General features: G+C 44.9%; 1 protein-coding gene across 1 annotated transcript in view; it reads right to left on the reverse strand.

The window, feature by feature from the left end:
- Positions 1 to 727: 727 nt before the first annotated feature.
- PLBD1 (phospholipase B domain containing 1) overlaps positions 728 to 25,844 on the reverse strand; it is a 39,579-nt gene continuing 14,462 nt past the window's right edge. Inside the window, exons 3-11 of the mRNA XM_064155096.1 lie at positions 23,825 to 23,908; positions 21,770 to 21,908; positions 14,335 to 14,499; positions 13,334 to 13,478; positions 6,805 to 7,005; positions 6,072 to 6,212; positions 4,312 to 4,497; positions 3,154 to 3,260; positions 728 to 1,796 (exon numbers count right to left, since the gene is read on the reverse strand). Coding sequence (XP_064011166.1) covers positions 1,629 to 1,796; positions 3,154 to 3,260; positions 4,312 to 4,497; positions 6,072 to 6,212; positions 6,805 to 7,005; positions 13,334 to 13,478; positions 14,335 to 14,499; positions 21,770 to 21,908; positions 23,825 to 23,908 — 1,336 coding nt within the window. The 3' untranslated portion in view covers positions 728 to 1,628. The remainder of the gene's footprint in view (positions 1,797 to 3,153; positions 3,261 to 4,311; positions 4,498 to 6,071; positions 6,213 to 6,804; positions 7,006 to 13,333; positions 13,479 to 14,334; positions 14,500 to 21,769; positions 21,909 to 23,824; positions 23,909 to 25,844) is intronic.

Raw genomic sequence — 25,844 nt, forward strand, 5'->3', positions numbered from 1 at the left:
TCCACTATTTTATTGGGTGCAAAAAACCTTTGTCTGGGAACTTTGGCTTCGATTCCTTCTTTTGTTTTGCAGCTGGCCATGTAAATAAACAAGATGCAGGACTGAGTGAATGTCCAATTTCAAGTGGGCAGCTGCAAACTCTCCCTTCTGTGTGTACTGTAGGTTAGTGTGTGGGTGTCTGTGCTGACTGTGGTGGGGTTTTACCTGACAAGCCTGAACTTTATACTTTGAAATAAACTGATGGGTTTGTAACATTCTGAGTTATCTGTGCTTAGTTCCAGAGAGCTCAGGAGACAACTGGATCAGAGAGCCCAGTGCATGCTCATCCTCTTTAGAAGTGTTGCCACATGGAGAAGGGGGCACTGCAGGTGTCCCAAGGTGGCAGGCTGGTTGCCACCTTGTTCACAACAACCTCCTGCAATACATGGGGCTTGGGGCAGAGCAGCTGGAAAGCTGCCCCGCAGTAAAGGACCTGGCTGTGCTTGTTGCCAGCTGCCATCCTGGCCTGCGTCAGGAACCACAGGACTTGGAACAGCCTTTACAAGGTAAGTGACACAGCAGGTAGAGCTTCCCTGCACTTCTCTTGGCCCTGCAGCTGACAGTCAAATATTTAGGGTACAAACTCATCCACACCCCAGTAACTTACTCCCTGCCCCATCACAGGAGCTAATCTCTAGGGGCTTGGTCAAAACCTCACACTCTGCAGAAGAGGGCAGCACTGCACTGCTGGGCCACAAAAGCCATGAAGCTCTCTTTATTTCATTTAGCTTAATTACAGGTGTAACATCCAGCCCAAAACAGCCCAGTGACTGGACTCCCTGCTGTAAACACTGCTAACCAGGAGTAATACTGCCCCACTGCTCACAGCCATCTCCTTCTCGTGTTCTGATCTGAGGGAGCAGCCAAAGAGGTCACTGAACAACTGCAAGGGCTAATGTGGGAGAGCTCTGTTTCATGGACTCACCCACAGGGTTCTTTCCTTGCTTCTCCCTGGGAATGTTGTGGGGGGATGTTTCTGAAAGCTTGGAGCTGCCCTCAGGAATCACCAGGCACATCCTTTCACAGCCTACCCCTTGCGTGCTGCTGTGGTGAGACAGAGGAAAGCTTGCCAAGGGCAGTGAAAGCCAGGCCTTGCAGACAGCAGGCACTGAGCTGCCAGGGAGGACATGGCCTGCACTGCCTCCCACTAGCACCATTCTGGATGAGAAGCAAGGCACTGCACATCTCAAGCCAGACGATGCCACCACAGCCCCAAACAGCCACCTGGCTTGGCCTAGCCCTGGAGGTAGGTTCCATGCTGCTACCAGAGCTGGACTGCTCTGGCTGTTAGCATTGCAGTTCACTCCTGCTCTTGGAGCGGCTGTGCTGCTGGCTCAGCTCACCGGGAAGCAGTGCCACACCTGCCTCCCATCAATCCCAGCCAGAGGAAGGGACACTCCGAACAGCTCAGAGGAGCAGAACATGCACTGGGCTGCACCTGGGACACAGGTGTGAGTACAAAGTGCCTAGGAGGCAGGACAGGGGAAAGCAGGTAAGGCACTGGGACGTGGCCACCCAGGTCCATTTATTATACACAGGGATGAAAAATTCCATTAAAAAAAATCCACTTGGGAATATTGCTGCTGGCTTCAGAGGATTGGCCTCATGGTGACAAAATTGAAGTTGTAGGACTCTGGCAGGCCCTGGTGCCGTGTGTTGTTGAAGTGCCTCCAGCTGAAGACAGGGAGCCCGCCCTGCACGGGAGGGCCGTTGATGGCAGTGGCTGTGAAGGCTGAGGCCAGGCGGTAATCCGAGACCTGTAACACAGGACGAGAGTTCAAGCGAGAGGGGTGCCTGGTGGCCCACAGGCACCATCCCACAGCAGGAACAGCTCCCGGCGATTCCCTCTCAAAGCAGGTAAGCACGGGACAAAGCAGGCCGGGTGGCGCCGAGACCCCTGCAGCCGTAGGACAGCCAGCCCTGAAGGGCAGCAGCACGGCACAGGCTCACACTGCTCTCCTGGTGCCGGCCAGGATGTCTCCAAGTGAGAGGGAGCCGCAGCAGGTGGGACAGAGGGTCTGACCCAAGCTCTGCTGGTGTTAAGCACTTGGGCTGCTTCCTGGGGCATGTCAGAGTAGTCCAAGAGAGGACAAAGGCAGCAGAGTTAAGATCTTGCCTTGTTCTTTCAGGATCTCCCAAGCAGGCTCCAGCTTGCTCCATGTTCTCAAACTCAGAGACACTAAAATCCCATTAGTGTTAACTGCCACTTTGGGCTATTTCAGTGCTTCTCAGTCCCCTGATTTGCCCCTTGCCTAACCGCTGGCAAAGACACCACAGCCAGCATGCACTGACCTACTACTCCCTTACCTGATGCCTCTGCACAGCAATTTTCCACATTCACCTCAAAATAAGCAGCTCTGGGAGCTCCTGCTGGCCACTGCAGCTGGCCTGGGCAAGCTGATGGACACACAGCTCAGCAATGCCAAAACAGCCTCCATGGAGCCCATTCCAGCAACCAAGCTCATAGCCCAGAAAGGCAGCAGGCTGGACCCCACAAGATAAACCTCTGCAGCTGGGCTGATGCCGCTCACAGTGAGAACACCAGATAAGCCACCCAGGAAAACTGCTGCTTTCTGCACGACTGGGTGCAAGGATTCTCCTGCACTCCCCCAGAAAGCAGTGTGATCTGTAACAAACTGCTCCCAGCAGTTTCACAGCAAGGTGGAGCCCGGGAGCAGGGATGCTCACTAGAGAGCTGGATTTTTGTAAAGGTAAAGCTAAAACGAGGATGGAAACAGATCCCTGTGGGCTCTGGGGAGGCCATGAACAGTCCCCATGAACAGAAGGGTGGCACAGTCACCTTCCCCAGTGATGTGCAATTACTCATTTCAGCTTTTTCTTGGGTTCCTCCTCTTGCTGGGCTTTGGGGTTTAACCCCTAAGCACCGCATGGACATAACTCTTCCTCACACTTCTCTCTGTACAGAGACAGGAGATAGGATTCTGCACAGAGAAAACAGCTCAGGATCTGGCCAACCACAGGGCCAGCATGAAAGAAGGATCAGACAAGCCCAGCTCCACCTGCCCTAGTGCAGGGAAGTGTGCTACAGGTTTGACAGGAGCACAACCAGGCTGCAGCAAACCTTCAGCAGATACTGAAAGGGAGATAATTTACCTTGGAGTCATAGCAGCCTGCAGGCACTGGAAAAGATGGATTCAGGTCTTCCCGGCAGCAGATTGTGTTGCAAGGATTGCGTTCAGCATAAGGGTCATGCTGGTAGTCTGGGGAGAAATGTGGTGGGGAGGGAAGGCAGAAAACAAGTTGGGTCTCCTCACAAAAAGCTGATGCAAAGCACCCAAGCCACTAAAAGCTGTGTAAGTGTGCTGGCAGAACCACACATCTATCACACTGCTCATGGTCCAGGTAGCAGCCACAAGTCAGTCCTTGAGATAAGACATTAAGAAGACAAACTCCTGCTCCCAAAGTCCATACAGCTCTTCCTGCATCCCAGAGGCACTGCTGCCAACCTCTGACCACCTGCAAGTCCACATGATGAAAGCTTGCAGGAACTGAGAGAAAAGCAGAAGAGGAAGGGAAAGGAAATGTACAGCAGCGAGAGCCTTTGTCTCCCTGTTCTGGAATAGAAGACGTGGCAAAGAGCAAAGCCTTTGAATACAAACTGTGGTAGCTGCAAGCCAGGAGGGGAAAGCAGGCAAAACTCAACAGGTGTGAGCATGCTGCTACTTGCAGTCTGAACAGTAGCAATACCCCACCCTGGGAGAGGCCTCCTAAACTCCAAGCCCAGCAATCAGCATGCTCCCTATAATTGGGAATAAAAATACAGCATCTACAACTACCTGTGCTTAGAAATGGGCTCAGCTAGAAGTTAATTAAGGTAGTTTTAATGCACCTAAGGGAAAAGCAGAGCATTACCTACCAAAGAGCATTTGCCTGAACAGGGGGGAAAAAGCCCTGAAGCTTTATACTGAATTCTCTGGTCTGATCTGACCTGACTCTTGCTTGGGGTTTAAGGCTTTCCAGACTGACAGGCTGTAGATGTATTAGGTAATAGCAGTCCAGAGACTCTCTTGGGAGCATCAGAAGCTCTCTGGAAAGGTCAAGCAGCAAGCCCAAGGGCCCTTGTTCTAGAAAGGCTCCTGCCTTACTGCTGTTAGGGTAATTTCAGCCTGGTCTCCCACCTCAACAGCAAGCGTGTGCTTCCTTCTTGCTTTGTGTGTGCTCTGCATCTAGGGCAACGTAACCGGTCTGTGTGTGAGGCTGCAGCTTCCCACTGTAACTCAGCAACAGCTCCACAGCACAAGCACAGCTTACTGTTGTATCTCATGATGTACTTCATGTCTGCCAAGCTGGTCACTTTGCCTTGGTCTCGACGGAAGATTTTCGCTCTGGGAGCAAGCTCATAGGAGAAGTCCATGCCGTACTTCACAACGTATGCTGCATACCCACTGAGATCGTAGATCTTTTTGTGGAAAGGGATATTGTAGGAAGGCCAATAACCTACCAGGGGGAAAAAACAACCTCTTTATCACTGAGGAAAGCTGAAAGCTCTTGCTTCTATCAGAAAAGAAAAAGAAACCATTCTCCATGCTGCACTGCCTGAGCACTGTGTCAAGGAGTAACACATCAAACTGGTTTGAGAGTCACTGGCATGACCAGAGTTGACTTCCAGCATAACACCACTGGAGACTGTACCCAGGCAACCCGCCCCCAGACTTCCACCCTGAGGACTCATCCTGCAAAACAGCTGAGATCAGACTTGCCAGAGTCTGAAGTGAACACACAAGCAGCCCCAGCCCTCCTGCAGATGTTTCCCTGCTCAGTCTCATAGTGCTAACATCAGTCTACCTCCACCAAAGTTCCCAGCAAGAAGCTTCAAGTGACTCCCTTTGCCCCCCTGCTTCCATCCCACCAGGGCAAACTAAGTAAGTGACCACTGCATGTTCAAGCCCAGGAGTTGGGTTCAGTCCTACATGGAACCTCACACAGCAGCTCTCTTTGGTCACTGCTGAAAAGGAGTTCAAAGGAGCTCTCTAAGCCTGGCCCTTCTGCACAGCTGCATAATGTGGATGCACTGCTTCAAGTACCAGAGCTAGAGAGGGCTCCATTAGCTTTTTGCCAGCACCCAATGCACAAGGCAGCACAGAGGAGCCCACAGCATTCCACCACCTGCAGTACACACAAACCCTGGGAGGAGAAGGGGCAACAGCCTACTTTCGTATCTTCAGCAGCTAAAGGAACCCAAGAAGGATAAGGGAGCAACATGGGATTTTTCATCCTTAAGAAACATCTCACAAAACCTCCTGACATTTTGCCCATGTCCCAGATAAGCCAGGACCTTCCAAGGAGCCAGACACAAAGGAAAACTCCATAGGAAAATTACCCAGCTGCTAATGAAAGTGCATTTCTAGTAATCTGGATGATGAAGAGCAACTCATTGATCCACCTCCTGCAGCTGCGATTGGAGGGAGCACAAAGCACCAGACATGCACTTAGATCTGTGGAATGAGGTCAGGCTTTCAGATGCTGATATCAAGTGTCTAGAGAACATCTGTGAACAAAACCCAGCAGTGGCTGTTTGGCTTCACCTCCATTTTCATTTGCTTTTTTTTCCATCAACTTGTTGCCAGTCTTGCTGGAGGGTTAAGGAATCTCCTGAACAGAAAATACAGAGCTCCAGGAAAAAAATCAGAAGCTGAATTGAACAGAAGACTTCTCTCCTATTTGAAAGGTCATCTCCTAACAGGAGAGGTCCACAGTGTCAGTTATTTGGTGTTGCTTCAAACAGACCTCACCTTTTTCATCACAGATCTTTAAAACAGGGCAAAGTACTAACAGCAAACAAGCAAGAAAAATTAAGAAAGGAGGTGACATCTACCAGTTCTAAGCAGATGCTCACCCCACTTCTGCCAGGGGATAGAGGTGCAACAAACACATTACAGACCTGGAAACAGGGGTGTCCACAAAAAGCTTTCAAACCAGTGTTGAACAAACCCTTCCCAGGTACAAAGCTCAGCTCTCACCAGCTGGCAGAAAGAGATTGCTTCCCCAGGCAGCGCTGCAGCAGCTGTTACCTTTCCGGAGAACACTTGTTTGGTCAGAGTACTCCACAAGGGTTGGGATCTGCTCAATGATGTACAATGCACCATCATCAAGGCTCCTCTGCAGCTTGACCTTCTTCAGGTCCAGCACCATGTACTGATTGTTGTAGGTCCCTATGTGTGACATAACAGAGCAAAGAAACAGTTAAGCATCAGTTCTGGAGCCCATATTACAAGAAAGATGTGGACATGCTGGAGCTTGTCTAGAGAAAGGGCACAAGGATCAGAGGGATGGAGCACCTCTCATATGAGAACAGGCTGAGAGAGTTGGGACAAGAGAAGGCTCCAAGGAGACCTTATTGTGGCCTTCCAGGGGGGCCTACAGGAAAGCTGGTGAGGGACTTTTTAGGATGTCAGGCAGTGATATGACTGGAGGGAATGGAGCAAAACTACAAGTGGGCAGATTCAGATTGGCTGTTAAGCAGAAGTTCTTCACCATGAGGGTGGTGAGACACAGGAACAGGTTGCCCAGGGAGGTGGTAGAGGCCCCATCCCTGCAGGTCTTTAAGGCCAGGCTGGATGTGGCTCCGAGCAATCTGACCTAGTGTGAGGTGCCCCTACCTATGGCAGCAGGGTTGGAAGTGGATGATCCTTGAGGTCTTTTCCAACCCTGACAATTCTATGATCCTGGCTTGAGGGGAAGGAAAAGGGTATAAGGGGAAGAGGGGACAGATCCTGTTTTCCAAAAGGCTGCTTGGGTACTTACCAGAGTTGCACTTTGAGAAGATCTCTGCCCAGCTTTTGCCACCATCTGCCATCATGTTAGCGATGCGGACCCTCTGCCAGGCGAAGAGAGATTCAGGCACCACTTGCTTAAGGAGGGTTTCATTGAACACACTGTTTGTGGTCTGCAACATTACCAAGCCACTGCCTAGTATGTAGAAGTCATCCAGGGACACCAAGAAGCCTTAAACAGCAATAATACACAACCTGTTATCTTTGTGAACTCACAGAAGAGAGACAAGCCAAGAGGATATGAATTAATGTATGTGTGTGTTTGAAATCAAACTGTAGCAGTACTCAAGCTGAGGTGGTGACTTCAGCAAGTCTTTAAGCCCACCTGTCAGCACAGTTATGCTTTCAACACACAACCTAATTCTTGGTCTAGAGCATTTGCTTCATGTCTGCATCCCAAGCTTCAAAGTCTCTCATTCCTATGTCAAGCTGTCTCATTCTTATGCTGAGGACTGCATACTGTAGATGTCCAGAGTTAGTTTCCAGCAAAGAAATTCCTTTTGAAAAATACAACAAAGAAAACCAAACCTTAAAGTACAAACTCCACAAAGATTTTCAGCCATCACTTTTGGGTTTAAATTTTTACCCTGCAAGGACAAAAAGTGCTCCTTTAAATGAATCCCCTCAGGACTAAATCATGCCAAGTAAAAGAATATGCCTTCTAGTTAAATCTTCTCCAGTCTGACTAATCTTAAAAGCACCTCCATGACATGGGCACCTCTTACATTGTAAATTGGCTTTTACAGGAGAGAAAGTTTTGATGGGACAGAAAGAGGAGCAGGTATTGAGGGGCTTTATGCCTATCAGCCCTGCAAACTCAACACAGCAATGGATCTCCGGACAAGATTTTCTTCCAGGTGCCAGGCCAACAAAACCATGTCCAGCTGCAGATGCCATGCCAGGAGGTGGTACAGACAGCTGCAAAGGTCAGCTTGAATGCCATGGATAGCATGGTGGATACTTCACAAAGCAGGAGTAACTTGACTTGGAGATTGCCCAGCAGCCACAGGGCTGCCAGGCTGGGGAAGAAAGGTTGTTAAGTGAGCTCCTGTTGAAACAATTATCCAGGACGTGTTCTCTTGCTAATGAGTTTGCAATGGTATCGTTCTTCAAAGAGCACAAACCGCTCAAGTGCTGCATAACAGGAGTTGAATTCCACTATGCAATCCTCCACAGCAAGCTTTGCAAACATTAAGGTCATCAACACATGACAGCCAGAAAGACAACTCAGCTCTGCCTCCTGTTCCTGGGCTTCCATCAGAAGTCAGGCTTCTTTCATGCAAAAGTACCATTTAAGGGCTCCATCTCAGCAAGATTTCTTTAAAACCTCAAGTTCTCAACGCAGAACAGATGTAAGGGGGAAAAAAAACCTTTGTGGTCACCTGTTCTACAAAAATGCATCAGCACAGAGCAAGCAGAGCACCTCAGAGGCTTGCTGTTCTTCCAAGTATTTTGTTCTCAGGAGACAGAAAAAGAGTACCAATAAATTATGTACCTCGAAGTACTCTCTCCAAGAAGTAAGGACAAGAGAAACACTCCAAGCCTAGCCCTGCCAGCTTACCTTGTACAAGGACATGGGATACTCCAGTAATAAACTCTTGCATAACAAGTCAAGCATTTGCCCAAATAGATCTAAGAAATAAAATCATTAAACCATTGAGCTGAGCACCAATTCCCACATGGGTGCCAATGCCAAGTGCCCTACTTCAAAACAAACTAAATAGTTTGGAGTTTGGGTTGGTTTTTTCCTTTTTTTTTTTCCCAATTAAGAGCTGAGATAAAAGAGAAAAACTCCAACTTGAAGCAAGTATCAACACAAGGAACAAGTCTGAACTCTGTAATTCAAACACATTGCAAAACCCAGCTAAGCTGCAAGCTGGGAGATTTCCTGGGCCCTGGGATTTACCAGGTTTTATCCTGCTGTGTTTTATAACACAGCTATGGTTTATAACCTGTGATACACCATTGGTAGCCTAATTCTTCTGAGGCAACATACACCATGCTGACCTAAGGCACAGGCAACCCCACATTCAAACACACGGAACAGGTTTACCCAGGGCAAAGGCATCCACGGATCTAAAGCTTGGGTGAAGACAGAGATATCAGCAGATATCTGATGTCCTCTTGGATCACCCTTGGCCTAAGTAGATATGAGAATGTGCTGTAATTGAAAAAGCCTTCTACATCAACTACTAACTCATGGTTCAGCTACTTTTCCTGTAAACTCATCTCCTTTTTTTGTTAGCAGCTCTCAGAGTTCTTCTTTTCCTCCTTTTTTCCTCCCTTCAAAGAACCCAACTCTGCCTACACAGAGACAGGCAAAGTCACTTCTGATTTTATTGTCCAGAGAGCTTAAGTTTGCAGAGTTTGGACTTCCATTCACCACCACAACATTAAGCCAAGCAAAATCTTTTTTGCACTCTGAGCCAGTGGTCTCCAGAGAGTCAGTACACCGGAGAGCATTTGAGAGGTGCCACACTCCTGGCAGCTGCTGTTTCTAGAGAGGCAGGCTGCTGCTTTCTGCACCAGATCACAGCAGCTGGTTTGGTGCTTTAAAAGGTCGCTGTGCCCAGTCAGGTACAGAAAGGGACAGTGCTGCAGGCTGGATGGCAGAGACATGAGGCCTGGCTCTCACCTCACAGTGGTGAGACCAGCACCCAATGCTCTGGGCTGTAAACACCCTTGACAGTGGAAATGGGAGAGGTCTTCTCTAACTTAACTCTCTCAGTGCTATCAGCAGCTACTTCTCATGCCAAGACTGAACTCCCACTAGCTTTCTTCCTTCCACTTGCAGACCTCTCCTAGGCACTAAGAAATAGCACATCCCACACTATGGCTCTGGCCTCTCATCTCCAGAATGTATCAGACCTCTGCTTCCCTCCACATTTTAGACAGATGTTGTAGGGAACAGGGAAGAAAGGAATAGTCTGGCAGTACCTCAACTGCAGCCTAGAGGAGCGGAAGTGGCAGTAAAGTTTTTCCTCAACTGTTATGCTTGAACAGCTAAAATCAGAGTAACTTAACAAGTCTGTGGCTCAGCCCAGATAAAGTAGGGCACTACCCAAACCAGAGTGCTCGGGAGCAGATTGTTGGCTCCCTTTCTTAAACAAGGTTCAAAACAAACTGCTCAAGATGTCCACACAAAGACAGAACCCTTGAGAGCTGCTGTCCTTGGAAAACGTCCTTTCATCTGTTACTTGGACTAATGTCTCTGAATGCCTCAATGTGGCAGTGTAGAGCAGCGACTGGATGACAGGGGTTGGGGAGAAACGGGGATGTGGGGACCCTCTCTCTGATCTTTCACTTTGTCCTACCAAACACAGCACCTACCTGGTCTGTCATCACATTTCTTACCCCCTCAGATGAGCACAGCTTCACTCAACATTTGTGAGCACCTAAAAAGTGTCTGTTACAACGCAAGTCCTCTCTGCTGTGCATATATTCACCAACCACATGAAGTGCTTATGCCCAGAGCTTGAACTTAAGTCAGCTGTGCCCAAGCCTTCAGCTCAGAGACATTCCTCCTTTCCAGAGGTTCAGAGTACTCTGCACAGAACAGAAAACTAAGATCATGAACAAGCAGTTCAAGCAAGGATTAGGAGGAGTATGGAAACAAGCATCAAGTGACTGCAAAAAAAGAGATTGCTACTACCATTCATTTCCACTTGACTGTGCCTCTGTAGTACTACCGCTGCTCTGAAAGGAATAGAGCAGCAGAGAGGGGGCATACTGTAACAGCGGACACTTGAGCGTGCTGGCAGGAACGTGGAGAACTGCTGGGAGCCAGGACAGACTCTGCAATTCCTGCCTGTCTTCCTACCTGCTCAGCCACAGAAGCAGCAAGGCGTGAGGCCCTCTAGCCGTGTCACGATGCACACACCGACATGCATCCTGGTTAACAACCAGTCTGAGATCCTCTGAGTCACAACAAACGCCAAGTTCTGCGGTGCAGCAACCTGCCTTTTGAAATCCAGTAAATCATCTGGACAATTTTAGTCTGTATCCCCAGGTGAAACCGAGGAGTTGGCACTTTTCTTCTGAGAAGGCAAATGACTCCTTGAAGCTTTTCTGACACAGCCTTTGGACAGCTGAAGAGTTTTACTTCACACCCAACCTACTAGACAACAGAAATCTGCTAGAATTACTCAGACCTCACTGAAGGTCCGAGAGAACACCTGTCTTTAGTGCTCTTTGCTTCCCCCAAAAGTGAATACTGTCATGTGCCTTAGGATCAAGTTACTCTTCAGGAAAGCTTACCAGCTTGGCCATTTTCACTGGTTGTCAGTGTCTAGCAGAACTGAGAATAGGGGGACTTGCATGAAGAAGAAAAACTGTCAAGGGGAACCATGGCCAGGACTTGCAGATTCTCTGGTCAGATGGCCTGAACATATTGGCCTCATCTCATCACAGCAAGGAGCAGACGAATCTGGCAGTTCTGCCCTTCCTGCATGATGTCCTTAGACCATTACCAGGTCCATGCTCTAGAGGTTACTCATCCCCTGGAACACTGCAAGTCTGTGAACTACACCCACAGCTCATGAAATCTGCTGTAGTCCATGGATCATGCTTGTGGTAGTATCCTGTAATTAGGCACCCAGTGAGTACACTTCACATAGAGTCTCTCAAACTTCACTGTAACCATGGGAACTACATTTTGCAACTCTTCTAACTCAGTTTTGTTGGTAGAAGTATACTTCACCACATCACTTCCTCAAAGTTGACCCAGCACAAGCAAGTTTTTAAATGAGCAAGTTTTTAAATGAGGGATTCTGTACAAGAGCGAACAGACCCTGAACACCTCAGCACCACAGGAGGTGGTTTTCAAGTATCCTTTATGATTTATCAGTCTCCAAAAGAGAAGAAATGGATTTCACTTTACACAAAGAATCCACAAGAACAACTCAGAGACATCACCATAGGCACCCACTAAAAATAAAACACTAAATGCTCTGCATGGCTGATCCTGATTCCCAGTTTCAAGCCTGCAGCACAATGCAGCACGCAACAGATGCAAAACAGAGCCACATTCTCCTCAAAGAGAGTAGCACCTTCCATAGTATCTCTACCAAGACATGGGGTCCAGGAAGCACTTGTACATTCAGGTGATGAGCACAGCTCAGACAGAAACCTTGGCTCTTCACTAGGTTACAAAGCCTTGCCAAAATTCCTTGCAACCAGCCAGTGAAATGTGTCCAAGGGAATCGAACAGAAGCTCTTCACAGGCTGCACACTTCACAGGCACCCACTACTTCTTCCTCAAAGCAAAAATCTCACTGTCAGAAAACATCACCCTCCTGAGGGTCACTGAGGATGATCAGAACCCCACAGAGAAAGCATGCTGCTGTCAAGGCGCAACAAATGCAACTGCTTCTGAGAAGAGTTTTACAGCCACAGTCTTGGGCTGCCAGGAAGGACTCTTGCCTTTGTAATAAGTAAAATTTCATCAGTACTGCAACAGGTTGCCCAAGGATGTGGCTGAGGTCCCATCCCTGAAGACATCCAACATCAGACATCATGTGGCCCTGGGCAGCTTTGTCCAGTTGGAGGCGTTCCTGCTCACTGCAGGGAGCCTGGACAAGAGGACTTTTGAGGGTCCCTTTCAACCTGATGCAATGTGTGAGACAACCACCTACAGCACATAGTTCACTTCAAAATTTTAACAACACTCTTGAATGCTTGGATAGTTTCCAACTGGAAATTCTACCTTCAAAAGTTTATACAATGCTACCTCACTCTCAGTGTCTTAGATTTGCTTTGGGTTTTCATGCTCACATTTCTTGGTGCTGCACTAGCAAGAGTATGTATTTTTTGCCAGCAGTTAATGTTTCAGTGGAAATTTGTAACCTCCTTCCAGGAAACAACATTGTTATATGCTACTTATCTTCCCAAGGGAGATTTTCAATATTCTTTCTCACTGTATCATCAACACTTGCAATAAACAGGAAAAAACAAGTCCCCTCTGCAATAGGTTAGAAAAAAGCTGAAAGAGGGAAGTGAAGGAGAGAATAAAAACAAACTGAAGGTTTGCTAAGCCAGCACCAAAGCAGCTGATAGACTTTCAGAAGGCTGGTGTTTGATGCTGTCTAATAATCCCATTACAGCACAAGTCATACCACAGCGGCACACAGAAACGTCCAAAACTTATTACCAACCACGCAAATGCTGTAGGCAAGGTGAGGAATCTGACAGCTGAGATGACTGCAGACTACACAAGCAGCATTCAGAGCAGCCTGTTTGTGCCAGAGGTAGAATATTTAACTAGTACTACTCAGAGCACTGAACGTGATTAATGCACAACAAAAGACAACAACAATGACATTATGTTCAAGCCAGAAAATTAAGGGCAGTATTTTGTCCTCTCTGGAGCCAAAGGTTTTAAGGTAGATTGCAGGCAGTGCTCATTGAAGTGTTACCCTTTCTATAAGGAAGACATCTGCAAGGCAGGAGGATGGTCCATGCCAGTATGAATGTCTACATTGTTCTGGGTTTCTTGACTTTACCTGGGTAACTGCTGAAAGAGACACGGCTGGCGCTGGTGTAGGCATCAGCTATGTTGAAGTTCCAGTGTTTGTATATTCTCAGTGTGGCTGCATATGTAAACCAGCTGGAATGGGCAAAATAGATATTCTCATAGCCAGGCAGAACCTGGAAAAGAGATATAGAAAGATTATTCATTGCAGACTCTATCATACTCTGTATTTTTTTGTGCTTGATAGAAACCAGGAGAACAACGTGTTTTAAAGTAGTTTGATTAATTGCAGTGCTCAAGAGGGAGCAGATTCTTGTGCTTTTAACTGTGTCCTCCACAATGCGTTTCTGAAACCTCTGGAAATAATTCTTTCCCCTGTGCTACTTTCAAATAATTAATTGTCATTTTTCAAAATGAAACAGATTAGGGCTCTGGGGGACATCTGCATCACACAGCACATTTTGTTTTCCTCAGTTTCCTGCTTTTATTTCCAAATGTGAGCAAAATCAATTTGTAAAGACAAATATATATATTGACAGTGCACCTTGGCAAAGCATTTCCCTGCTTCTAAGATTTGTTATTAGCTAGGAAGGCAAATGCTTGAAAGAACACTTCTCAATCTGGTGTGAACATTGCTCCTCTAGGACACAGAAAGTCCTCATATGCTGACTAGATCCTTGGTAACTTTCACTGAGAAATTTAATTGCCACCATGATGTATCAGACACGTTTCTCAAAAGCATTTTTTTCTGTCATTGATCCCCCTGGAAAGCTGTTCCACAGCAGCTCTCACTCCCTGGCAATTTGAGTAGCTTTCCATTTGCCCATCTCAATGGGTTGGGTATTTTTCCTGTCTTTGGGCACAAGTGAGTAAAACTGGACCCAAAATCCTACTGGGGCACACAGGACAGCTGTCTAAAAGCACCTTGACAGAAGCTTCCTCAGGCATGTGCAGCATAAAGAGTGAGGACTCCATAAGTGCAGAGCCATGACACTACATATCAACACAATTACTGAAGGTCTTGCTGATTACCTTGATGAGTGCAGAGCAGTGACCCATATCCCACTGATACCTCCCATGGCCTCCCGGCTCCACATTGCATTGTCCACTCCTCATGGAATACTCAAATAATGCAGGAATGAGGTCCAACAGGTCTCCAACTGCATTCAGAAATTGCACATCAAACATGCTCAGTGGCTGAGGAACAGGAGAAAAGAGAAACCACAAAAAGTACATTCAACAGAGAAGCATGAAGCCAGTCTCAGCTGTTAGAATTCTTCTGCTGCTCTCAAAGGAAACTCTTACATGGTACATGAAAGACTTAGATGCTCAAAAATTCAGTGTGGCACCTGAGTATCTCTTTAAGGCTCTGGCCCCTTAGTGGCACTACCACTGCTAACATTTCTAAGGAAAAAAAAGAAGGCTCTAGCAGTAGCTTAGGAAACTTTTGTGTCTCTTTGCAACCAGCACAACAATCAGTCTGCTGTTGCTGTTACACTTGAGTAATGGTAAGGTTTTATTTCCTTTTTACCTAGATGTCTGTGAATAGCTTTACATTAAAAACCCCCAAACTCCCAGGAGTGTTTGCTAAAAACTGCAATTTAAGTTATGCTCAGGGCTGAGGAGGAAACAAATGAGGCCAGCAAGATACGTTAATAATACTAATCAGGTACAGAAGCAGCTGAAGAAAGGAAGTCAGCCAAAAGGCACTCTGCTATGTGCTTCTGAAACCCCCCTGCAGTTGGAGCTAGCCAGGGTTAACTACACACTGCTCATTGTGCAACATGCTCTTCAGAACCTCTTCAAAAATAAGAGGCTTAACAGTGGCCAGACCTCACCATTCAAAGATTGTTCTCTGAATCTTTCCTGTTCTTGTTTGCACTGTGCCTTTAGCCAAGGCAAAGCTTGAGGAAAAGAAATCAGAGCACACATCACTGCAGGGCTATGAGCAGTCATTTCAGAATGGGACATAATCACACAGCAAGGAAACATATTGCTGGCAATATAAATCACTGCTATTAAACCACATAGCTCACCTGCCTACAAACCCCATGAAGGCAAGACAAGGACAGTGAACATATAAACAGCACCAAGTCCATCTAGTTTTTATTCAGAAGGCAGGATTCTGTGTTACCCATCTGCTGTTTTGGCAGAGCAAATAACCAACAGGAAAACCCAAACCAATGCAAACTCTAGTCCATATATCCCAGGGGAAAGAACTAAAGCTTCCCACAACATTTACCAAGACAAATGAGAGAAATAAGCCAATCTCACAATTAAAATCACACATCACAGAAGGCCCTAACAGCTGTTACACTTTAAGGAAGAAATCCAAAGCAAGCTTTCCTAGATGTTGTATTGCTTTAGCTCATCATGGTTTTGCTGTGAGGACCCAAACAGGCAGCACCTAGGGCCACAAGTGAAAAACAAAGACGCATCTTTGGATAGTTTTAAGCAACCTGTTGGTATGAATCATTTATAAACCACTCCCAGCAACTGCTGTCTCACCAGAATCCATACAGAGACATGGCACTGTTTCAGCATCAATTTTTCCTCATCCAGCTGCACTTCAAGGTCTGCAAGCCCACCACAGCATGAGGAGAAGCTGCTTTCCAGCGTCTGATTTACACAGTCATTGCTGCAGAGTCCTAGTAGAAGGGCAGCAAACAGGATTGCATTGAGAATGCTCAGCCAGCCCTGAGACATTTTAATTGTCCTTGCTATCCATTTGCTACCACTTCATGATCTGCTTCATAAAACCTGCATTCATTGCAACACCTACAGGTAAGCTATACTGATACTGCTGCAGGACCACTTGGAATTGCCTCTGTGTTTTCTAGAAGTTCCATATTTCTGTGCTATCTTACAGCCATTTGAAGTCCAAAAAATCAGTAATTACTAGGAAGCCCATCCAAGCTAGAAAAAAAGGTGCCAAAGGAGCTACCAGAACTACACACACAGGAAGGTGTCCAGAAAGCAGGAGGAAAGACACACTTGGGCTGAAAAGCAAAGGTTATGTAAATTCCTAGGGCTCCACTGGGTGAGATTAGGCTGCGAGCTCCCAAAGCCAACCAAAATATCAGAGAAGAGGAACTACATTGTTAAACACCCACTAAGGTTCTGGTTTTATTCTCCTTTTAAGGGGCAAGCAAATTTTATTCCAATTTATTGCCAAGAATTCATCACTCTGCTTGGATAAACCTGGGTTTGTGTTTAAGAGGGTCTGATGCTCAGTGACACCACACCACAGAGCTTCTCTGCAGTCTCAGTATAAGAATGGAATCAAACAGAAAACTCAGGTGTGCACAGTGCAAGCCAAATTTGGGAGCTTTTAGTGGCCTGAAGGGTGAGGAGGCATCTGTCACAAGGCAGAGAGCCCCAGTATGGAAATAACTACAGATATATGGAGAATCTTCTCCATGTGGAGTTAATCAGGGTCCACTGGCAAGAACTGAACAAAATAAGCATGCATGATAACCAGTGCAGGGCATATTACTGGTTTTTGTAATCACAGAGAAACTCTTTGTATGTATGGGTTACACCCTGAAGAGTGAATGAACGAGTTAAATTGACTAGCAGAGGGATGGCATAGCCAGGACAAGAGGAAGAATGTTCTTTTGCTACAATGTATGGCTCCTCCAGGGTACATTCCTGAATAGCAGAAAAAAAACAAATCAAATCAAACCAAAAAACCACCACAAACAACCAAAACCCAACAAATAAATTCAAATGAAATTTTATTTATATCAACTTAAAGGAGAAATGAACTTGGAAAGGATAGCAGGTGGGAGAGAGCCAGCCTTAAAGGCTTGTCTACATGGGATATTAAAATAGAGAAGTTATTCCCTAACAATTGTTTTCCAGTAACTTCCCCATGGGTGAGCATTCTCAATACAAAATAAGGAAGTACAAACAGAGAACTGTCCTAGAATCATTGTATTTAAAACCCTGACACCTTCTTATTCAAGAGCAATTTCCCTGTGTAGACAAGTCCCAGATTAATCACAGCGTTGGTAGAGCATTAAGGCAGATGAAAAGGCTCCATGCTCCCTGAGTGCTCCTCCTTCAGAAATTGTCTTGACAAAAGGGTTGGGTTTGTTTACTGGACAGAAAATGTTGCTAAACCAGATGCAATAATGTCAGAGTTTAACATGAAAATGTGGTCAGGTTTTGACACTGTTATTTATGATGCCTGTAACTATCAAATTCAGTATTATGTTGCCTTCATGAAGGTCTTAAATGGAAGCCCCTACACAAAGCAGCCCTGCAGGAAAAGAGACTCCATATAATTAAAAAACAAGTTTAGAACATCACACTACAAAACATTTGCTTCATACATACAAGAACCAAAAAAATACGCTCTAGTGCCACTATCAAACAGTTCAGAGTCCAGATTTTCTTTCTGTATTAAGGCTCAGTTATCTGTGGCAGACACAACAGTTCTACAACATTCAAGGGAAGCAAACCTCAAGGTTAGAGAACAGAAAAATGGAACATTTGAGAGCGACCTGTGTGCACAGAACCCAGCTCTCATTTAGGCATTACATGGATCTGGCATAGGTTCAAACTACCATGACAGGACAATGGAAAGACCTTTGCAGTTGTCTTCCTCAAAGACACCTCAAAGTGCAGATCAGCTAATCCACTCAATGTAAAACTCCAACCCACTTGCAAGTTTGAAAAGCTCTGTGTACTCCTGATAAGAAACCATGACCCATGTAACATTCAAAGCAGATTAGCTGCCAGAGCAGAGCAGCTTGTTTCCATTCTCCTGGAAAGGGAACAATTTTCCTAGTAACCATTAGAATTATTTCAGCTGGCCAAGAGCTCCAAGATCAAATCCAACCATCAGCCTAACACACCATGTTCTGAAGTGCCATGTCCACATGCTTCTTGAACACCTCCAGGGACAGTGACTCCACCATGTTTCTGGACAGCCTGTTCCAACACTTGACCACTCTTTCCATATAGATTTTCTTTCTAAACCTCCACAGTTGCCATTTGAGGCCATCTCCTCTTGTTCTATCACCTGATATTAAGGAGAAGAGACCAACCTCCACTTTGCTACGACCTCCTTTCAAGTAGAGAGCAATGAGGTCTCCCTCTGAGCCTCCTCTTGTCCAGACTGAACAATCCCAGTTCCCTCCAATTGCTCCTCCTAAGACTTACTTCTCTTCATCAGCTTCACTGCTCTTCTCTGGCCAAACTCCAGCAACTCAGTGTCCTTCTTATAGAATCACAGAATCAACCAGGTTGGAAGAGACCTCCAAAATCATCCAGTACAAGCTATCACCCAGCCCTATCCAGTCAACTAGACCATGGCACTAAGTGCCTCATCCAGTCTCTTCTTGAACACCTCCAGGGACAGCAACTCCACCACCTCCCTGGGCAGCCCATTCCAATGGCAAATCACTCTCTCTGAAAGCAACTTCTTCAACTTTGCTCCATGCTCAGTGCTGAAAAGTACAGACTCTGTAAATACAGCACCTTTCCCCCATCTACTTTAGATCTTTTGGCCCATCCTTGTCAACTAACCAACTTTCCAGCATTCAGGACAGCACTCTGTCCATGTATGAGCATTCACTGGAGACAGGGGAAGGGAATGCAAGAACTTCAATCTCCTCCTTCCCTTCCCCACATCTCTGATCATTTGGGAGCTAAGGAAAAAGAGTTCCCAGCCTTTCTTCTGTAACATTTACTCTTCTTCTAAGCTGAGGGCAGTGAGGGAAAACCGCCCTCTGCACATAGAGAGCAGTCAGATTGAGAAGTACACAACGTTTTCCCCAATAGCAGTTAGAACATCAGGCAACAAAATACAGCCTGGCACATGCTGGGTTTTGGCTTGGGGTTTGTTAGGTTTGGGGCATTTTGTTTGGGTTTATTTTCAAGGCTCTGTGGTGGTAAAAAAAACCAAAACACCACAACCCACACGCAACATATTCTTTATCTCTGATGTTCATTAACATCATGAACCCAACAACTGCACCACTAAAGATAAACTTGTTCCCAATAATAATCCTAAAACAGTAACACAGATAGAAAGGATTTTTTTTAAAGGAACAAAAAGCAGCAGCTACTAAAGTCAAGAGACTCTCAAAGCACTAAGGAAAATGTGAAATAGGAATTCATAATGTGTTGTGGGGCCTTCAGTAACAAGTTTCAATTGTTTAAGGTGAGAAATGAACAAGGAAATAGCAAATGGTACTGCAGTTACTGCCCAAAGAAAGATCAAAACAAAAGATGAAGAACAAAACTAAATCAAAGTCCAATACTCAGAAATTAAAAAAGGCATAAGAAAAAAAAAATCACCTAGTAGGTGAATTTATTTGCCAAACATCCTACTTACTAACAGTCTAAGAGATTTAAAGACTGGAAGAGTCAGCTATTGCCATGGTCTAGTTGATTGGACAGGGCTAGGTGATAGGTTGGACTGGATGATCTTGGAGGTCTCTTCCAACTTGCTTGACTCTACGATTAAATAAAAGAACCTTTTTATCATTCTTAAAACATGTACTGCAAAAGCAAAGTTGAAACTAGCCTCCTCTTTGGAGGGCAGGTGTTGTTTAATCACATGAAGTAAGGATGTGTTGGTCTCCTCAGGGTTTTTTTCTTTCCTTAGTCAGTTTTGTTTTAGTTTTTTTTAAGAGCCATCAGTTTACAGAAGTTGGGTTGATCCTCAGCTCAGTATGGATGTGTCAAAGCTAAAATATTAGACACCAACATTGCATCTTCACCTGTTTAGTGCCTCTGTAAGCTCAACACAGCAACCTTCACACTCTTTATCTCCTGAAAGGGTTCTTAGGAGCGGTAAATATGTGCACAAATAGCACTATTGTAGCCTTATCTCCCAAAAGCCTTTGAAGCTAGCATGGATCCAACAAAGGGCTTTTGCAGAGCTGCCCGGTATCATTCTGATGACAAGGAAACCCAAACATCTAGGTGCAAGAACAACTGTCTAAGCTGTATGCAAAGGTAAGAGACAGATGTTAACTTACTGGCTCTGGCAAACAGGAAACTACAGCAACCATCTCAAGTGAGAAATACCTACACAGGTAACAATGCCAAAGCTAAAACTGTGAATGCAATAGAAAGGAGTCAAATCCCATCAACTGCCCCAGACATATTTGGGAAAAGAAAGTACATCCACTGTATATAATTCAAGAACAGAGGATACAGGTTATTTCAGATGGAACCACATGTCTGAGCTTCCTCTAAACACACTGTTTTATACAGGCACACTGATGAGAGCTCTGGAAACAACAGATAAAAGTGACTCAGTGGCTTCAGAAGTCTGTGCTTTTCAGTATCAAACAAACAGTTAAATAAGTACCAGGGTAGAGATGTAGGTAGGATGTGCCTATAGTGGAATAACAGCTCAGACACTAACTAGTCCTTCCTCTCCCCTCATCCGAATCTAAAAAGATTCTGAAGCAACCAAGATTATTGATGAGCATCACAGAGTTTTTCAGATATAGGAGTTATGAAAGTGAATTCAAGAGTTCTTTTCCTAGAAAGCCAAGGTTTCTTACTATCTTCTCTAGAACTCAGGCCCATTAGGTGGACTTCTCTGTTCTTGTGAGCATTCTGGATTTGTTTGAGCTGATTCCCCATTCAATAAAGCCCCGGAAGTAGTTCTACACAAGATGTGCATTTTATTAGAACCCAGTTCTTTGGAATTTAGGACTCCCAACTCCTGTACATTCTTGATATGGTTAAACCAAGACAAAAAAACGTTCAACCACCCAAGTCCTCCCTCTCACACGGAGAAACCTCTTAGACATCAGACTTACAGACAGCACTGTAATTACCACAGCTCCACTGGAGTTAACAAGAGCTTTGCTATTACACACCAACTTATGATCCAGAACAGTTCTAATTGATTTTTAGAAAGAAAATAGAAGAGCCCACAAAATAAAACCTAACCCCAATGCTGCCACAGCACTGACCATAGATTTTGTAATGAGAGACTTGGAAGATCGAAGAGAAGACATTTAGCAATGTTAAACATGCTCCAAAGCAAGAGAGGCTTTTAAGATTTGAAATCTGATGCTTAGAAATAAGAATGAGAGCTTTGATACACTCCCAACATGCTGATTCATGCTGTTGCAGCTACTCTTTATACCCAGAGGGTCATTTGCTCAATAACAATTGCAAAGTGACAACACAAAGCATTTTCAGAAGGGTCTGTCCTTCCAGCATTCCGTGTGGATACAAAAGCCATCCCCAACCTAACCAGCACAGGAGCACCCAGAGCTCAAAGTTAAGTGCAAAGGATCTGTGGTGACACAACGTGAGTGCTCAGTCACATTACCTACGCTGAGCAGCCCTGAAGTTTCTGTACAAGGGCATGCAGAATGAGTTCTTGTCACTAATTACCCTTTTTATTTTATATCAGGTCCTCTTCTCCCTTTTTTTGTCCTCTGACATCCCATCCCCAGCTACTGAAAGAGAGGTGCAGTGATCTTACTGTTTGTTTGTGCAGTTTAGCCCACTCGAGGGCTCCCATGTACAGACCATCCAACTGTTCAATAATATAGCCAGCATGCCTCCAAAATGGGTCATCCTTATTATTTCTGATTTGTTGTCTTGTCCATTGATCTTGTTTCCTGCAGAGGAACAAACAGGTTGGGACTTTCTTGGGTTTGTTTTAGAGTATCATTGATAATGCAGGGAAGGTACTTATGTATTAGGACCCAAAGGATCCAACCTCCCTAGTATTTTGAGGCAAATCATGCTTTGCAGATCCTGCAGACATAACATTTATATCTTTTGGGTATAAATGTTCAGATCCATGCAACAAACCCTACAGTAGTGTGCCTCTACCAGACTTTAGTATCAAAGGAAGAGCTGAACTCCACTTCTGTGTGGGACTCCGCTACATCAGATCTAGCATCCCTTTACAGTCAGTAAAGGGCAACAAATGTTTGGTCAGTCAGATGAACCATTCCATTTTAATTGCCTATTTAAGGATAAAACAGACTGACCTTTTGAAGAGTGTATTTCTCTCCCCTAGGTACAAGTGCAATGAAAGCTTTCTGCTGCTGGTGTTCAAACACTGCTGCTGTACCAAGAAACACTGCTCTGCACCTCCAAGGAAAAGGTGGGAGGCCAAACAACCATACCATGTGCCAAATCCAGTCAAGAGGCTACTAGTCAAATAACCCAGCTTTAAAGCTGAAGGCAGCACAAGCTGAACAGACCTCAGGGCAAAAGCACTCAACATTCTATGGATTTCTTAGGGCTCTCTGTTTTGCTATGCATAAAGGCCCCCAGAAGAACCAGAGGTGTTAAAGTAAATCTGGTCCAGATTTCAACCTCTTCCATTCTCCTGTATCTCTCCATCCAGCATTACATACAGCAGCAAAAAGGAGAAAAAAACAACCTGACAAGGAAGCAAACTTTCCCAGTTGTACATAGGTGATAAAACCAGTCACATTCAGTTTTCTGGAAGTAACAAGATGCAAGAAGTATGTCAAAGGGAACAGGGACATGACACTCTCAGAACATTCAAGGCTAAAGATTTCCAGGAGAACACATCAGCCCATACTGCAAAACTGCTATTAAGTAAAGCAGAGATGCAGGAATCCAAGATATGGTGAATAGAAAAATAATACAAGGCCATCTGGTATTGTCTAGTAACACAGCTCAGCTATGCTGAGTCACTCTGGAAAAGAAACAAAACATTCACATGGATATGGTAGCCATCCCAATTTTTCTCACAAGGGCAGCAAAGCTCAAAAAATGATAGCAAGGGAGCACTAAGGTTTTTATTCTCTTCTTTTTGGATAAGCTAAAACAAAGCCCCTTCATATATGTGCATCAATAACAGAATTAGTCAGCTACAACTCCTTGAGGAAAGCACAAGACTAAGGAAAGATGGAAAAAATAGTCCCCAGAAATGACCAAAGTTTCACAGAAGTATTTTTAATGGAAGGAAGCATAAGTGTTAGCAAATCTAAATAACTGGCAATTGCAATTGAGTTTTCCAGTACCTGGCCTGGTTCTTCTCCCACTTGTACATTCCTACTAGTACAGCTGCATTATTTAGGCAGAATTACTTTTGATTTATACAACTCAAGAGGAAAGGGAATCAGGACTTTTGTGATTAGAACGGAATTGACGTCAGTGGTAGAACAGACAAAATGCTAACCTACCAGAGGAAGGAAAGCATACACAATGCTAAAAAGATTAAGGTGCCAGGAGCCCACAGTGTTCAGCAAAACATGCAAAACAGCAGCTTTTTAGAAAATAATTTTCACCTGAATGACCTTCAGAATTTGGCATTATCCAAACCCCTTTGTAACAATGGCTTTAAATAGTTCTCATGACAGACTCAGAATTAGGGAAAGGCATTTGCCCTTCTTCATGTCTATACAGAATTTCTTTTTCATACCAACAGCATTCAATCAGAGGGAAAAGAAATGTTTTCTTTCAGAAGGAAGAGAATACAACACCCTCAAAATTTCTGCCATCCTCCAACCCCAAGTCTTGAACACTTCTTTTCTAATGACTAAATACATACGCCATGAAATTCTGAACTCCTCTTCGAACAGTGGGATTCTTGATTAACTGTGGGTACATGTTTGCAGCGTGGTCATACATGTGCCTGAAAGAACAAAACCAGCAGAAGTTATTCTTTTGAATCTTCCCTTCCTTTTGCTCTACCAATCCAGTGATCAACACATCGACGGACAAGCATCACAGTCCACAAAGTGAGCTTTTCCTAATCACAGACATCACTTTCAAACAGCAAAGGCCACACCAATAGATTGTCGAAATGTAACTTAAAATAACTGACCTTGCTAATACCTCCTCAAACTGCTGCACAACAGAAAGATGAGCAAGAATGAAACTGAGCTACTTCAGAACACAACATCACATTCAGAGGATATTTGTAGGTCAGAAGCATTTTGAAAGCATTAACCCAGTAATGTAAAGCACAACAGAAAGTTTACTACAGAGCTATTCTATCTGGAATCAAAAAAAAAACCAAACCACAGAGGTGAAAAGAATATAACTTGCTGATTCAGCTGAGAAGCTACTTCAGCCTGGCATCTACCAGGTTTTACTTCTATTAAGCAGGTTTCTTCCCTTCTTCTTAAGCTAAACATGCTTTAAAGTAGAGATATTTAACTTGAGCCTATGTGTTCCCACAGAAATTCCCACTCATGCCAGCCCTAAATTAATTCAGCTTTAGGGTGATCAAAAACATTGGTTTTTTTTGGTGAGTTTTAAATTCAGTTAATTGTTTCATCCCCATTAATTTATAGGAACAAAAGTTGTAAGGGTTTATTTGGTTGGGGCTTTATCTTTCATTGAAGTCCTTTACCTTTCAAGATTAAATCAACTGGAAAAAATTGCTCAGGAGTTAAAAATCCCCCTTCCATTTTAGGTGAAATGTAATTCTCTGGTTCAAACCAAACAGAACTTCAACATTTCTTAGCTTGCATCAAACTTAACCAATTTTTTTTCCCAGACATTAAATTGGAAAAAAAATAGGGAAAAGAAAAAATAAAAACGGGGTGAGAAGAATAACTACTTCTATGTAGAAATCAGCAGAAAATTATTTTGCTGAGGTCTGGAGTTGATGGAACTACTCAGTCATCAGTAAAATTAGCTCCTACCAAGTGCTGACAGAAAACAGAACTAAGAAACAGACACTAGCCTCAAGGAAAGCACTTGCCAGCAGAACAGAATTCCCTGTACTACAACTCATAAGGGCAACTTCTTATGGGAGGGATGAAGACAGGAGCTCTTCCCTTTCTCCCTCAGGGAAAGGCAGCCAGAGGTGACCAAATGGTTTGCTGATGATTAAAGAACTGTCCACTGACCTCTTTCCCTCTCTTGCCCCATTCTCAGTTGTTTAAGAATTTGACTGCATGACCTTGCTGCTTCTTTTCTCAGCTCTGGGACCACTCCAATTACCAAATCTCGCTATCTGCACACAGTCAGACAAAACACCGACAGAGCTGGTGCAGAAGGCAGCTTTCTACATTGTCAGTGGATGAACTGATGCATGAAAGGCCCTGATCAGTGCCAGGACTGACACAAATTGATGGGATTTGGGAAGGCAGGTGCTGGAGCAAGACAGGTGAGTGTTGAGCAGTTTGGCACAGTTACATCTTTCGTTAAACTGCAGTTACAGCAGGCAGTTTCAGCTCTAGCTTCCTCTCTCCCAGGTAACTCAAGCCTACATCATCAGAACCAACTCTGTCCTCTTCAAGAGGTAGAAGAGGCAGATCAATATTCTCTAACCCTGCAGCCACCATATAGAATATGTCAAAGAAAAATCCCAGGTCATTTTAGGAAGGAAATCACAGCATAACATGCTCCATGTCAGAGCTCTCATTGTGCTGAGGCAGAGGAGCAACTAGCACAAGACAGTTCATTTGGCAGATGGGCTTTTAGGGACGAGAGCAAGATGAGCAGGATGAAAACAGCCAGGACACTAATCACTGCCTAGGCCAGGACAGACAATCAGGTTTCCAGGTTCAACCATCAGCTCTGCTCTTCATTTTGCTCTCAAAGGTCATGCAACGTAA

This window comes from Pogoniulus pusillus, chromosome 15 (genome assembly GCF_015220805.1).
Source record: "Pogoniulus pusillus isolate bPogPus1 chromosome 15, bPogPus1.pri, whole genome shotgun sequence".
NCBI lineage: Eukaryota > Metazoa > Chordata > Aves > Piciformes > Lybiidae > Pogoniulus > Pogoniulus pusillus.